Here is a 13,840-nt window from a genome sequence, read left to right as displayed (position 1 = left end):
AAGGCTTCTTTGTTCTTTAAACAGCATTTTCCACAGTTTCCAGAACTGACATTGGTTTTGAAAGTTCTAGTATATCTGAATTAACTTACCACAACAGATACATTTTTAACAAAATGTAACAATATTAAAAAGCAAGAAATAAATGAGAAGTTTATAAAAATACAGATTAGCTCCAGGAAGGAGAATGAACAGCAAAACCCAAAAATGGCTTATGTCCAAGCAGGTTTAAAGTTTCTTTAATTATTCATGACCATGTTAGAGGACAGCAGGCCACAATTTTAGAGATCTGAGACTCTAGCAACGCTTGTGGCTGTTACGTGAGATTTCTGAAGTACATAAGAAAATTCATTATCGATCTTCTATTTTCAATACTAGTCAAACATCTGATTTTCCTTGCTGATTTTTCCACTGGGCACCTGTTTGTAACCCTAAGCATCTAAATCTCTATAAAATTCTTTCCTCTCTTTAGTCTTTTTCTTTGTAGGGGAGGAGGGAGGGCAATAAAAGAGAACAGCAGTAAAAAATATTTTATCAGAAAATCTTCAAGACTAATGAGTAAGATTCATTCTGCATTACTCCACTGGAATCAAACCAGATGCTAGTATGGTCTACTGTCTCTGTAGAAAGTGTTGTTAAAATAAAATAATATGGTATTTCACTGGAAAACAGAAAACATCTGTTACTCACCTCTATGTAAAATCTTTAGACTCCATAAATAGGTAAGGCCCTTCACAACCTGAATGTAAAAGAAAAAGTGACAACACATATTAAAAATTCCTGGTAGGAAACACTACACATCTCAGCTGGTACGAGTCATTAAAGACACGAGTTCCAATGAAGAACAGAGCCAGGACCATGAAAAGGGGAGACAAAGCATCCCTTCCAAAGGACTGCAGGACCCAGACGAACTGCTGCTGCAAGCCTGCTGCAGACTACACAGCAACAGGTTCTTTAAGAACACACAAATAAGCTTCTTCCCAGGATCTGTAATTTGAAGTTAGTTGAGCTTATACTGAATCCCTTTAGGCATTTCAGTGTATTTTTAATACATCTCTCTTTGCTGGGGTGTTAAAAATCATGAAAGACAAAGTGCGTAATGATTTGTCTTTTTGCAACAAAAGAAACCCAGTGAAATTAAAGGCCAGAAAATAACAAAATCTCTAACAGCCTCTTCCACTTCACCCTCCCTTTCCCTTTTGTGCATCTGTACTTTTTCCTCCTTTACTTCCCAGGCTTTTACTTAATGTAAATGCTTAACATTTCTTCTTGAACTGTGTAAATTGTCTCATTCTTCATATTACTCATCCTGGACCAAACACAAATCTTACTGTATCCCATATCCCCAGAAAATACAATTGGGACCCTAAAAGATAAGAATTGGGGCAGACTTTGGCCTGCTATTCCAGAATTTGCTCCTTCTACTACCTAAACTGTTAAAACCAAATCCAAAAACCTGTTACTCCAGTACTACATTGGAGTGCCTTATGTACGAGATGCATTTTAATGAAAATTTGCAGGACATGCATTTGTAGTATGAATGCAGGAGTATTTCCCAAAACAACCACCCATGACACTTCCTTACACAGAATACATACGGCTCTTTCAGAACCAACAAATCATCACTGGATCCAGCTGCCACTCTATTTATTTTCTATATACAGTATACTATATACAGCTCAAAATTAAACAAGCTGTTCAGTCAACTCCCTAAGAGAGCAGTTGGGTGTTACAAGTTATCCTCTCCGCAAGTTTTGTTTCTGTGAAGTAATTAAAACCCCAATACTTCTTGCATTTTTACATTGTAATTTTTCCCCTAGATTTACTACTTTTACAAGCCCAGAGAACTAACAAGATTCAACAAGCATACTTCTACTACTGCTTACTTTTTACCCAAACCATCCCTGCTGTCTCAGCCAGCTTTTTTAATAGAGCAAATCTTTTTTATAAAGTTTCCATCTACGAGATGACATTTCATTCATTTTCCTGAGACACTCTCCTTGTGCATCTCCAAAACAATAAAGCATTTCTGACATTTGTAAAGTTGTATGAGTTTTTCAGACGAAACAATTACATTCTTTTCATTGTCCAAGTAGACGGAAATGAAATTACTTCTGTTACAGTGATCAAGCAGGAGTGCTAAAAATATTATCCATTGTGAAAAGCAGATAGCATATTAATTTTCAGCCTTCCTATTGGATTAGAGACTCTTTTTCAAATTTATTCTGTAACCAAAAACAGTATCAGTGGAATGTGAATCTCTTGTAAAGCAAATAATGATTTTGGATCCCCAGTAAATTGCTCTAGGTAGCAATTCCTCAGCATTAAACTCACACTCCATACCCAACTATCTCATGGCCTCAGATGGTAATTACCTGTAACAAAAGGCCTCAGTCAAATTCTGCATGCCCAGAGGTGTGGCCTTGTTCACATTAGCCTTTCAAAAAGCAAAACAGAGGAATTCTACTTACATGGCATTTTGACATAAGAAGAAGAAAGAAAAAAAAAGTATTGCTGCAAAAATAAATAAAGGGGATGCAACATTTTGGGCTTCCCCCAATAGTGAAGGTGATTTTAAGCATAGTAAGCTTCTTTGATTATTAAACATATATTTAGACTACTTAAAATCTTTAAAACCATTATAAAATTATTTTATTTATTTTAAAGCATGTATTCATAGAAAAAAGGAAACATTTCCTATGGAAAAAAATCAACAGCTGTAACTTATTAAACATCTTTATTATGGAACGTGTGCTGAATAAGCAGTTATAAGAGACACAGTATTAAACAAACTCTCACATTCAGATTCTCTCAGCATCAGTATACAAAGGAATGAAAAGAGTTTCTCCCTTTATTCTGGGCTGCAAATATGCACACAGGAGCCCCCCAGATGGACTAACCTGGTGTAAAGTACCGTTATTCACTTAACTTACATTTGCCTATTAGGGAAGAACTCTTTAAGTATTAAATATTATTCTAAAATGGTGCTGGAAGAGAGTATCTTTTGATTGAACATCTAGCAGGAATTACTGGTATTCAGTAAAGTAGGTTTTGCAACAATGACTTGACAAAGCCTTGACACAAAAAGTACTTCTACTTGCTGTCAATCACTCACTCTCTTGACAGTTCAAGTGCACATCCTTTCAGGGAGAACTTCAATCAACATTAGCACTCAAAATACAGTGCACAATGTCACTGCTTCAGAAATTGAAGTGAAAATAAATGTGTGAAGTGGCAAGCAAAGGTAGAACAGATTTTACATCAGCAGACCCAAATAAGTACACATCATGTACTAAGGAGCGACCACAACATCACTTTGGGGTTTCCAAGATACACTTTTCCTTTCAAAAAAACATACTAGCCCTTCGCATAAATAAAGAACACAAAGAAGAAAAGAGATTTCCCCTTCTCATTGACACTGTCTCATATATGCAACCAGGAAGAATTTTATGATGAAGTCAGAGATCCCTCCAGTTTCTTGGGGACCCAAGTCTCAGCAGACTCTACCTCTCTTACCACTTTATCCTGCCCCTGAAAAAACAGTCCTTCTCCCCAAGCCCTGGAAAATGCTTTTCTCCTTTAAGGATTTATTTTCACTGCCTTGCTTTATTTTCAGCATTCCACCTTTCAGCCTCAAACCCCCCTCCACCCTTTACTCCTCAAAAAAATAACCAAGAGAGCACTCGGCAATACATTCCTGCTATTTCAGCTTGAAAGCTGATTGTCCATCACAATTAATGGTGATTGCTTCTTCAATGGGAAATGGATAACAAGAATGCAAAGGAACGCTATGGTGTACAGACTACATATATGCTACATGGCTTTGGGATATCCAGTCTACTTCTCAGCAGGTAGGGGTTCACATCAGAAAACACACAGTGACCGTTGCTGTCATCAGAAAACGTTTGATTGTCTCAGCAGACAAAACTCTCCTCTGGTTCCTGCCAAATCATGAGAAAGTCTGGTTGGGGTAGGCAAGCATACGAGAAAGCAAGTACTGTTCATTCCCATTAAGCAGTGCATTGCAGGTACCTGGTAAGTATTGATACCAGTATTTCAAGGAAATGAGTAGCAACATTGTCCTATCCTTTTGGCTACAGAAAGTCAGGGTTGTCAAGAAAGGGATGTCTCTCAGGTAGTTCAGCCCCAGCCTGCGGAGGTCAAAGAGTGCAAGGAAATGACCTTGAGTACAACTCAGTGTTTAATTGAGCAAGTGGAGCGCAGGGGCAATGTGCTCCCTTTGCCATGTCGTGTGGAGCAGACACAGATCTTGTTCCAGATCAGCTGGAATTTCCTGCGCCTTTTGTGCTCGTTGCTGTGAGTAGGACAATCGTTTTTAAGAGCTGTCAGTCCACCACTTTTCACGACAATTAAATTTGTATAACAAGAAAGGAAGCAAGAAAATCATCAAGTCGGAGCAAAAGGAATGCTAGTATGCTGCTAAATGTCTATATGTGCCTGCATCATTTTCCTCTGGAAATGGTTTCACTTTAAAAATTCTACAAATATAACAAAAGGGTATTCTAATTAACAGATGTGCAGGTCACACATATTATTAAGCAGCTTCAATAAACGAATGCATTGTACGTGTCTCCAGAGAATAAAAGACAAATGACTGTGTACATGGTGCAAGGAAGGTAGAAAGAAAACACACAGACTGGAAAAAGAGAGACTATGGAAGCTCCAGATTTTGTCCCCAGAATCCATCCATGCGAGCTCCAGCTTTTGTTTGACATTCTCCTTCTCATCAGCACACAAACAGAAATCCTCCAGGCTTTGGGTAATCTTCCCAAGCTGTTCGGGGTGGGGATTATGGTGTCTATGTACAGCACTTGGCAAAAAGGTGCCCCAACCCACACAACGGGCTGCTGGGCTCTACTGAAATGTCAGACACCAAGATGCAGGGTAGCCATTTGTGAAGACTTAAAGGAGCCATTCCTCCTGCTACTGATAAATTCTAGAGAAAACAAAGGCTTTCACTGCCTCCTTCCAACAAGTCTACTATGCCAACTGAGCAAAAAATCAGCACCAGAGCAGAGGAAGCTGCCAGTGCTGGTTCAGCCTCAGTGCACACCTTCTGTTATGGAGAAGCAGGAGAAAGGGGCGAGTTCCTTCTCTGAAGGCACTCGCTCCTTTGTTCACCTCTTTACTGACCCCCTGCACTGCAGTGGGCACAGTACAGGTTGCTAAAGCAGCAAATAAAATAACTAGAAAAAGCCAAGTATCAGCTCACCGTCCATGTCAGGGAGTCATGCTCGCTAACTAACAGATTTGTAAAGACATGACCCTGCAGGTGAACAAAAAAAATATATATATCAAGACATAAAAGATGGGGCTGAAGCACCACCATTATGGATAAGTGAAAAATTGGAAGCAAACATCTGCAGAATACCAAGCCAGGCAGGCTGGGGAGGATGGGGGGACAGGAAAAACAAAAGTAAGGAAATGATAAGGTAAGTTAGTGTGGATGTATTAAGTACACAACATCAAGTAACATAAGGAAAAAGAGAAGGAACAAGCAGCTGAAGAAACACTTGAAGGCCCATCCCAGTATTATTACACTATACACATGCTACTTAGCGTCAGGAATATGAGGACACTGTGAGCAACTTATCATTCATTGCTCTATAGGGAAGAAGAGATGAAACGTTTTTATTCTGAACTAAAGGTGAAAAGCATTCAAATTCCATAAGAAACTGCTAGGCTATATAATGAGCAGATTTGAAGCTACTTAGAGGAAACAGCATCAGAGAAGGATGTTCATCACCCTGGGCAGGCCACGCAAATTAAGAGAAAGTAGAGCTGTGAATTACAATGAACAGAGACTAAATAGCTGCCTGTGTTGGATTAAAGGATTTAAATTGTCAGCTTGATGTATAATGAATGTGAAAACCCAGCACTTAATTAAATGGCACACGATAGAATAACTTTGTTATGCTTTAAACTGCTTAAGTTATCAAAGTATTCCTTATATTTAGCAATTGTTTAGCAGTATCTCTCTCCCTTGTGAGATCCACTAAGACATTGGTCATTTACCCTGTGTTCAACTGTGGCAAAATATGGAATTTTTTTTTTTTTCTCCTGTAATTTGAGTTTTCAACCATGGCTAGTGAATTTCTAGCAACAGACACTAAATGCTGCTGAGACACAATGATGGGCTACCAGGTGCTCTAAGGATCCCACTGTCAACACCCTGCTACCAAACTGAGTAGACACTGGGGACTGGTAGCTCTTCCTAGATCACAGACCATCTCCCTGCTCATCATCCCTAGAATGACTATTAGCTCTTCAACCATGACTGCTCACGTGCGAAGGGTCCCAGCACAGGGGTGAGAGAGCAGCGTGTCCCCAGGCAGCCTTTGTCAGGCCTGGCTTGTGCCAAATAAAAACTTCAGCCTCCTCCTCATCTGCCTTAAGGAGTACATCTGCCACAGGGGAAGACAGCAAATGTGTTCTGCCATTGCATTTTGATAACAGGAACTGACTTAATTTACAACCTGGGAAGCAAATCTAATTGAGTTACTTTGTACAGAATAAGGACAGTTAGAATGGAAATTACACACAAGAATCAGCAGAAGCAACAAACAAGGGATCACCGTGAGGGCTAAGACAGGGCTTCTGAATCACTTTTTAAAGGAACCATATAGCACAGAAGGACTTAAAGGCTAAATAAAGGCAATGAAGAGGACTGCTCCATCCTATGCAGGCTGATAACAAAGAAACGTGACCACACAGTTCTGCAGCAAATTCATGATTTTTTTTTTCTTATCCTATTCAATTTATCACATCCTTTTACATTTCTTGAGCCCCTGGCAACTCATGTGTTGGTCATTCAAAAGAAAGACTTCCTTAACCGCGGTGTCCTTGTGCACACAGGATGGTTAGGAAGAGCACAAGATAGGAAGGATCCTCCTTTTTACACAGACACAATGAGGACACAGATCCTGGAGATGGCTCAGTATCCCAAAGGGCCATGTGCACACTCAAATCAGATGTGTTACATGCACAATCAAAAACTGAAAGACAAAAAGAAAAAAGTACTTACAGCTACTGCTATTCTTCCAAGTACATGTTCTGGAATTTTTCTATAAACATCCAAAGAACCCCCTGCAGGAACAAACAAAACGTGCTTAGGTAATACAAAATGAAATACTGCCCTAGATTTGAAGTCACAAGGGTTTTCTAGGCCTTGGTTATTAATAAAAACACCATCAATGATATAACAATAACTGTGTCAGAAATAACTGACCTTAAAAATCTGCCAAACTCTGAATAAACACATGAAATAGGACTCAGGTCTCTTTTTACCCACATTACTTATTTTTGCTTGCAGCATTAACACTAAAACTCCTTTTAGAAAACTTGCCAGTCACAGGACAAAATATTGAAATTGGAGAACTCAAAACCACCAGGCTTAGCATAACTTCTTGGGAATCACAAAGTCATCCCAAAAAGCAACACTGGACTTCAAAGTCCAAAGTATCCTAACCCTTGTCCCCAAAACCTAGTGCTAACATTACATGGTATCTGATACAATGCTTAGATACGTGCTTAAAGCTGTTTCCTCCTGATGATCAAACCAGTGAAAGTTTGGTTCAGCGTTGCAGTCTGTGTCCACACTGATGTCTGAAAATGAAAAATAAGGAGGTCCTGGGCAAGCAGCTAAGTTTTGCCAGTGAACTCCAATATGGGACACAACTCGCTACCTATCTGGCACAACCCCGTCCAGCCAGCATCACACATTCATGGGGAAAGCAAGAAGCCCAAGTCCCTCTAATGGTCCTATAGACATTCCCAAGGGACTGGGAAGGATTGTTTCCCTTATCTTCCACACAGGAGATTTATGATCTACGCAGTGTTCAAAATGTCCCTGGGGTGAAATACAAATTCTTGGGCAAGAAAGTAAATTTAAAATTGAGAATTAAAAACATTGAAGTAGAATGGGAAAAAAAAAAAAAAAGACAAGCAGATCACAGGCAGAGCATATTACACTTAGCTTGCAAGAGCATGTTGTCTTATTCAAGGCTTGAGGTTCTCAGAAGTGCTCAGCACTGACCTAACTCTGCTCTCACTGTAACATATGGATTTTACTGATGACACCACTGGGAAAAGAGTTAGGACAATACTCAGCAGTTAAGAAAACTACACCTTGTACTTTGCTTATGGTTCAGTTTTTAAAAGTAAAAGCCATTCATTCTGAAATGCTGCAATCCAAAGAAGTCACAAGGTCCTTACTCCAGTCTTCAGCGTTAATTACACAATAGTTCTTATTTATACTATACTTCTTATTCTAGTGATTAGGGTGTTGTGGTGGTGGTTCTTGTTTTTCCTCCCCTCATTTTCCTCATCGTCTCTACTGTCAGAAATCATAGAAAAATAGAATGGATACAGTATGTGTTTGTCTTCACTAATGTTGCTCTAGTTCCAGATCATTGAAACTACTATTCATTCATCAAGTTTAATCTTTCAACTTCTATCGTCCACATTGCTTGTGGATTATAATGAACCTCAGTTTTAAAAGTAAATGCAAGTACTATCTAATAGAAACAAAAGGATGTAGCATCACAGATACCTACTGCTCATTACAAAAGCCAAACAGAAAGCAATCATATGGCAGGCGGTTCCTGTTAATGCTTATAACATATCCTTGAATTTTGGACAAAAGGAGACCTATTTTTATACACCTAACTGCTAAGTCTTGCTATTACAGATGGCACTAAAGGTAGTGCTGTTTGAAAAATGAAGGAAAGTATCTTTTTGCAAACAATCAGGAAAATCTGCCATTATTCTATGGAGAAGTAGTTCTGTAGCGGACAACATTTCTAAATCCAAATATATAATGTTAGCACCCAAATCTATGTATAGACATCTAGGTACAGTCTGATAACCTGCACCTCTCACTGCTTTTAAGGGGAATTTAGCTGGTGTTCAGCAGTTTCAAGGAAAAGAGGCAACAACATAAGTAAAAGGCAATAGTACATTTCACCACCTTTATTTGCAAGAACATCATCTTTACTATAAATATAAAAGGACAAAGATCAGAAAGCATCATTTCACATCTCTGTTGCTCTTTAAGATCAACTGGCAGGTGGGGAGGTGATCCAGGTCAGTTCAACCTCAGTGTTTTGATATTTGCAGACTTGGAGTTACTTGGCTTTTTCCTGCTTGCAGGTACCAGGAAAGAACCAATATGGTACTATATGTGCACCTTTTCCCTATATGTACTCCTAAGTCATGAGTATCCCAAAAGACGCAGCTCCACCTGTATCTAGGTAATTCATAAAGGAAATACCCATGTTTTGTAATAGGGTACAGGATACAACTGGGCAAACAGAGTCATGGGATATGGATTCAGGAAATATTACAAACTGGCCTAAGACAGTCAAAAGGGCTAAAAATTTGTCAAGGTTAAAGCTGTTCATCTGCAGGATAAGAAAGTATTTTTTCTTATCTTTGCCTGCATCTTTACACATCACAATTAAAGGTTTGGGGGAAAAAAAATGGCAAGGTCCCTTTATTTGCATTTTGTTCTTCCTTTAAATGATTGCTGTTGCTTTCTGCCAGAAGGAGTGCACAACATGAGGCAGACCAGAGGTCATCTCCAGTATAATTCCAAGTAATTTGTGCATGGTCAGTAAACACCATCGTTGTGCAACATCATGAGGGATGCATACCCTAAAGGCTTAAGTATTTTCAAACAAGAATTCAGAACTGCAAGCATCTATGTCCATCATTTTTAAAAATCTCTGATTTAGTAGGAGCATACATACTCCAAGGCAGATGCATGTTTTGGCATGAGCAGATGCTTCCTTACTGCATGTGACTACTGCTTAACACAGGCTTGCAAGTCCGAGTGCAACTGCAAGGACAGAACAGAGAAATGGCTAATAGTCACACAGCATGAGAACAGCAAAGAATTTAATTTGTGGGCTTGGTTGAAAAAATGCAATACTTTTCCATCAAATACGGAAAATCTGAGAGAATACTCATACTTGGAAATGGGGCACAGTGATCACTGGGACAGAGGCAGTAAGTGTAAGAAGAGAGAAATAACAGTAATAACAGAACATTTTAACAGGGAGAAAATAAAATACACCATAAAACCCTAAAGGGCTTTATTCGTGGTCCCTATCAGAAAGAAAGAAGCTACTCAGTGATGCTTAATGGTACACATTTGGCTTTGGAAATTTCTCCTGCCAGAAAGCCTTTCCTCCACAGTAAATTATTTGCAAGATCCTTACTTCTTTATATCCAGTTTAACTGAACCTTTGTGAAAAACCTGGATAGGGCATAAAATGCTGGCTCATAAGAAAATCCTGGAGAGAGTAATAGACTGTTGCTTGTAACAACAACGTGATGTTAAAAGTTGAACGCTGTGAAGAGGGTTCTTGCACACAAGACACAAGGGGACTGCATCTGTCATGAGACACGCTCTCAGAATTGATACACAGAGGGCAGCAATGATTATAAATTGCTGTAATCAGTATACTTTTCCTGCCTTTTCTCCAAGAATGCCACACAGCACAAGATTTCAAAGCAAAGTACTAATACATCTCCATAATGACAGTAGCATCAGATTGTGGGGAAGGGGATATTGTTGGTATGAAGATTCACATAGGGAGAAACAAGAGTACACTCAAAAAGAAACTCAACACAGCTCTGCTAAACAGCTGTGTTAGAAAATAAGTCCTTGTCTTGCAATTAAGAGACGATTTCCACTGAAAACACATAGGACATTGGGTTAATAGATTTCTTTAAAAGAAAATCTGTTTTGGCTATCAAAACAGTAAAAGTGAGGAACAGCTGTTTTGTCAGCGAGGACAGATTGTATGGAAGACTCAAATTTCAAACCACAAATTAAGCTAGCATTTATTTCTGTTCTATTTACATTTTCAATAAAAGTAAGCGAAGATACACTCAGGAAAATACAGCATACCATGGAGAATATAGCACAATCCCAATACTAACCTGTTTTTTTAAAAAACTACCTGCAAAGTTATTAATACTTCACATTTTCAAGTCATACTACTGCATTTTGCTACATTCAGAAAAGCACATCTTTATACGATTTTCTCATTTACATACTTAGCAATCAAAAGCACACTAGATACACAACTCACCATCCATGAACTCTGTACACAATGAAATTCTGTTTTCTACAAAAAATGCACCATAAAATCCTATGATATATGACGAATCACACTGGAAAAAAGAAAGGAAAAAGAGAAGCCTGTTTTAAAATTCGCTGCAAGAAGATCATGAGCAAGAATAATGAAAATGAGAAAAATCTATATACCTTATAAAGAATTTCTAACTCTGACATTATCTGCTTCTGGAGTTCCAGTGTTATATCTAAGGGTATGACCTAAATTACAAAAAACAGACATATGATCAGAGTTGACTTAAAAAGTAACTGGATGATTCAAAATAAAAAAACCTGAAGATACATGTATTAATTATCCTTACATGAGAAAAGGAAAGAGAGGAATAGGTAGAAAGAATATTTTAATAGACCAACGAGCAAAGGAAGGAAATGAAAATGGAAGGACAGACTTATTTGCTTTTAACAAGTCATGTGTTACAAGTAAACTAAGTTATACAGCCAATTTTATCCATGAAATGTTATAGGGTTTGTGGTTTAATCATTTGAGACGAGTTAGAACTTGAGCGCAAGCCCCACATGTAACGTAGGAGCAGGTGTGGTAGATCTGCAGGTTGGTAAACTCAAGAGTTGCTGCTTATTCACCCAAAGTGCGATCACCTCCCAGCTCCTGCTCGGTACAGCCTCCTCCTCACCTGTCCAGCACCGATTCTTCTCGCTGCAAAGATGTCTGGTGAAAAAGCCTGGAAGGCTGTGACCCCAGCAGGCCTTGCTGAATGTGCCGATGGTAGCTCTGAGGGCTAAATAAGTACCGTAGTATTGAAAGGATCTTTGAATGTCTCAGTGGTGCCCTAAAGGAGTATCTCTTATGACCACCCTTACAGTTTCAGTTTCTATTTACCCCCTTTTTTATATCAATTCCTAACATTGTACGAAACATGGCAAACCGTTAAATATACAGAAAAAATGCAGATGGTAGCAGATGGTACAGATGCTTAGGTAAGCATCACCAAAGCATTCCTCAAAACAACTACAAACAACCTGACTTTGAGCGCTCAGCAGCTCAAACCAGCCACTCACTGTCATGCTTATCTGCTGCTTCCTTCCCCCACGCCCTCGTTTTTCATCGTTTTGAGCCAGGCTGCTAACCAGGACTAAAGTACCAAGTGCTGCAGTGAAGCTGGGGTGCACTGGAGTTATAAGTTTTCAGGATTTTCAAGACAGATCCTCTTAATAAGGATGCTGGTTTCAACAGAACCAGCATTGGAAGTCAACTTTAACAAAAAATTCTTTGCCATGATTATTTGAAGACTTGCGCACTCAATTATTAAGTACTACTATGTAAACCAAAATGGACTCCAAATGCATTTAGCCAGGCTCAGTCTCCTACCACACAATATTTCAGTTTAATACTTTGAGCTAAAGGGAAACAAAATCTAGTCAATTTGCAGAATTAGCAAAATAGATATTATAGGCTGCATATACCGCTGACAAAACAAAATACAGAGAGACCATTTCCAAACACACGCATTTTACAGTATCAAAATCTGTCTAAAAGAAAAAACGATAACCTGTTTCTATCAAGAATTTGCTTTAGGGTTATTTATAAAAGCTGTCACTAAACTAAATTGTAAGTGTAATACAGGGCTGCCAAGAAACGTTTAACACACTTGTCTAGATCAATAATCATTTGCCAACAATATTCACTTACATTTTTCCAGCGTGAAAAACTTAAAATAATCTGCTGGAATACCATCAGTTTTACCCACTGAATATTAACAGAATTGAAACTTGTCAACAGTATAAAATTAAAATTTTATCTCACTACATTCTACTCGTAGTCAGAAATTTCCCTGCCTTGTTTACTGTGAAGGCTTCACCGACCTGAACAATGACTAGTTAGCATGATCAGTGTCAAATACATCACTGACATCCAATCAACCAAGACCTGGCATGAAGAAAGGTCTCTGGCTGATTTGCATTAACTATAATTACATACAGACCTTGCATTCTAATAGTGACGATAACCTGGAAAAGCAGAGCTACCCTATTTACAAGTGTTCAGGATACTTTAGGGTAGGGCACGCACAGAAATGTACTGCAACGCTATGGCAAGCATATATCACCACAAAATAAATTAGGAGAGACCACTGTCTCACTTTCTCTGCATAACTATTGTACAGAAGTATTTTCTTCCATTTAAACATGTGTGGCTTGTGTGACTTCCAACACAGGAGAGACACCCATCTGATGTCAAGGTTGAGGAACCTTATGTTAGTTAAAGCACTGAAATGTGGGACAGAAAGAGGAAAAAAAAAAATCTATATAGCACCGCCTTAATCTGCATGGTCATACTCCTTTTGTATCAAATTTCCAAGCCTATTTGGAAAATGAAGTTTGTATGGGTGAAACAACTTTTAAGAATATGTGAGCTGACAGTGTTAAGCATGGGCTGGGACAGTGTTAAAGCCAAAAAAAAAAAAAAAAAAAAAAAAAAAAAAAAAAAAAAATTCAAACCAAAAAACCTCCTCAAACCCATTGCTACAAAGGAAGAAGCTGTGAATAAGGATTTGGCTGCAACTTCCACTACAGTAACGCAGGTAAGCGAATGAGATGTAACATTAGACAATAACCTTCTCCAAAGCAGCACCTTTGGAAAGAACTTCGTAGCAAAAAAATCACTGTTATTTTACCAGAATTATTGAGAGCAGAGAAGCAAAACCCAATTCATCTGGCATAAAA

At 38.5% G+C, this 13,840-nt stretch overlaps 1 protein-coding gene across 4 annotated transcripts in view; it reads right to left on the bottom strand.

Moving 5' to 3' along the window:
- MAP2K5 (mitogen-activated protein kinase kinase 5) overlaps nucleotides 1-13,840 on the bottom strand; it is a 141,047-nt gene that overhangs the window by 77,574 nt on the left and 49,633 nt on the right. For 3 of the 4 annotated variants that reach the window (XM_010572110.1, XM_010572111.1, XM_010572113.1), the window contains 4 exons: nucleotides 11,294-11,362; nucleotides 11,118-11,199; nucleotides 7,043-7,104; nucleotides 688-736 (listed from right to left, as the gene is read on the bottom strand). In XM_010572110.1, coding sequence (XP_010570412.1) covers nucleotides 688-736; nucleotides 7,043-7,104; nucleotides 11,118-11,199; nucleotides 11,294-11,362 — 262 coding nt within the window. The remainder of the gene's footprint in view (nucleotides 1-687; nucleotides 737-7,042; nucleotides 7,105-11,117; nucleotides 11,200-11,293; nucleotides 11,363-13,840) is intronic. The other variant, XM_010572112.1, reaches the window with a different exon arrangement.

Source organism: Haliaeetus leucocephalus, unplaced genomic scaffold (genome assembly GCF_000737465.1).
Source record: "Haliaeetus leucocephalus isolate CR32 unplaced genomic scaffold, Haliaeetus_leucocephalus-4.0 Scaffold339, whole genome shotgun sequence".
Classification (NCBI taxonomy): domain Eukaryota; kingdom Metazoa; phylum Chordata; class Aves; order Accipitriformes; family Accipitridae; genus Haliaeetus; species Haliaeetus leucocephalus.
The sequence above is the reverse complement of the archived record's forward strand: the minus strand, read 5'-3'. Positions and strand labels throughout refer to the sequence as shown.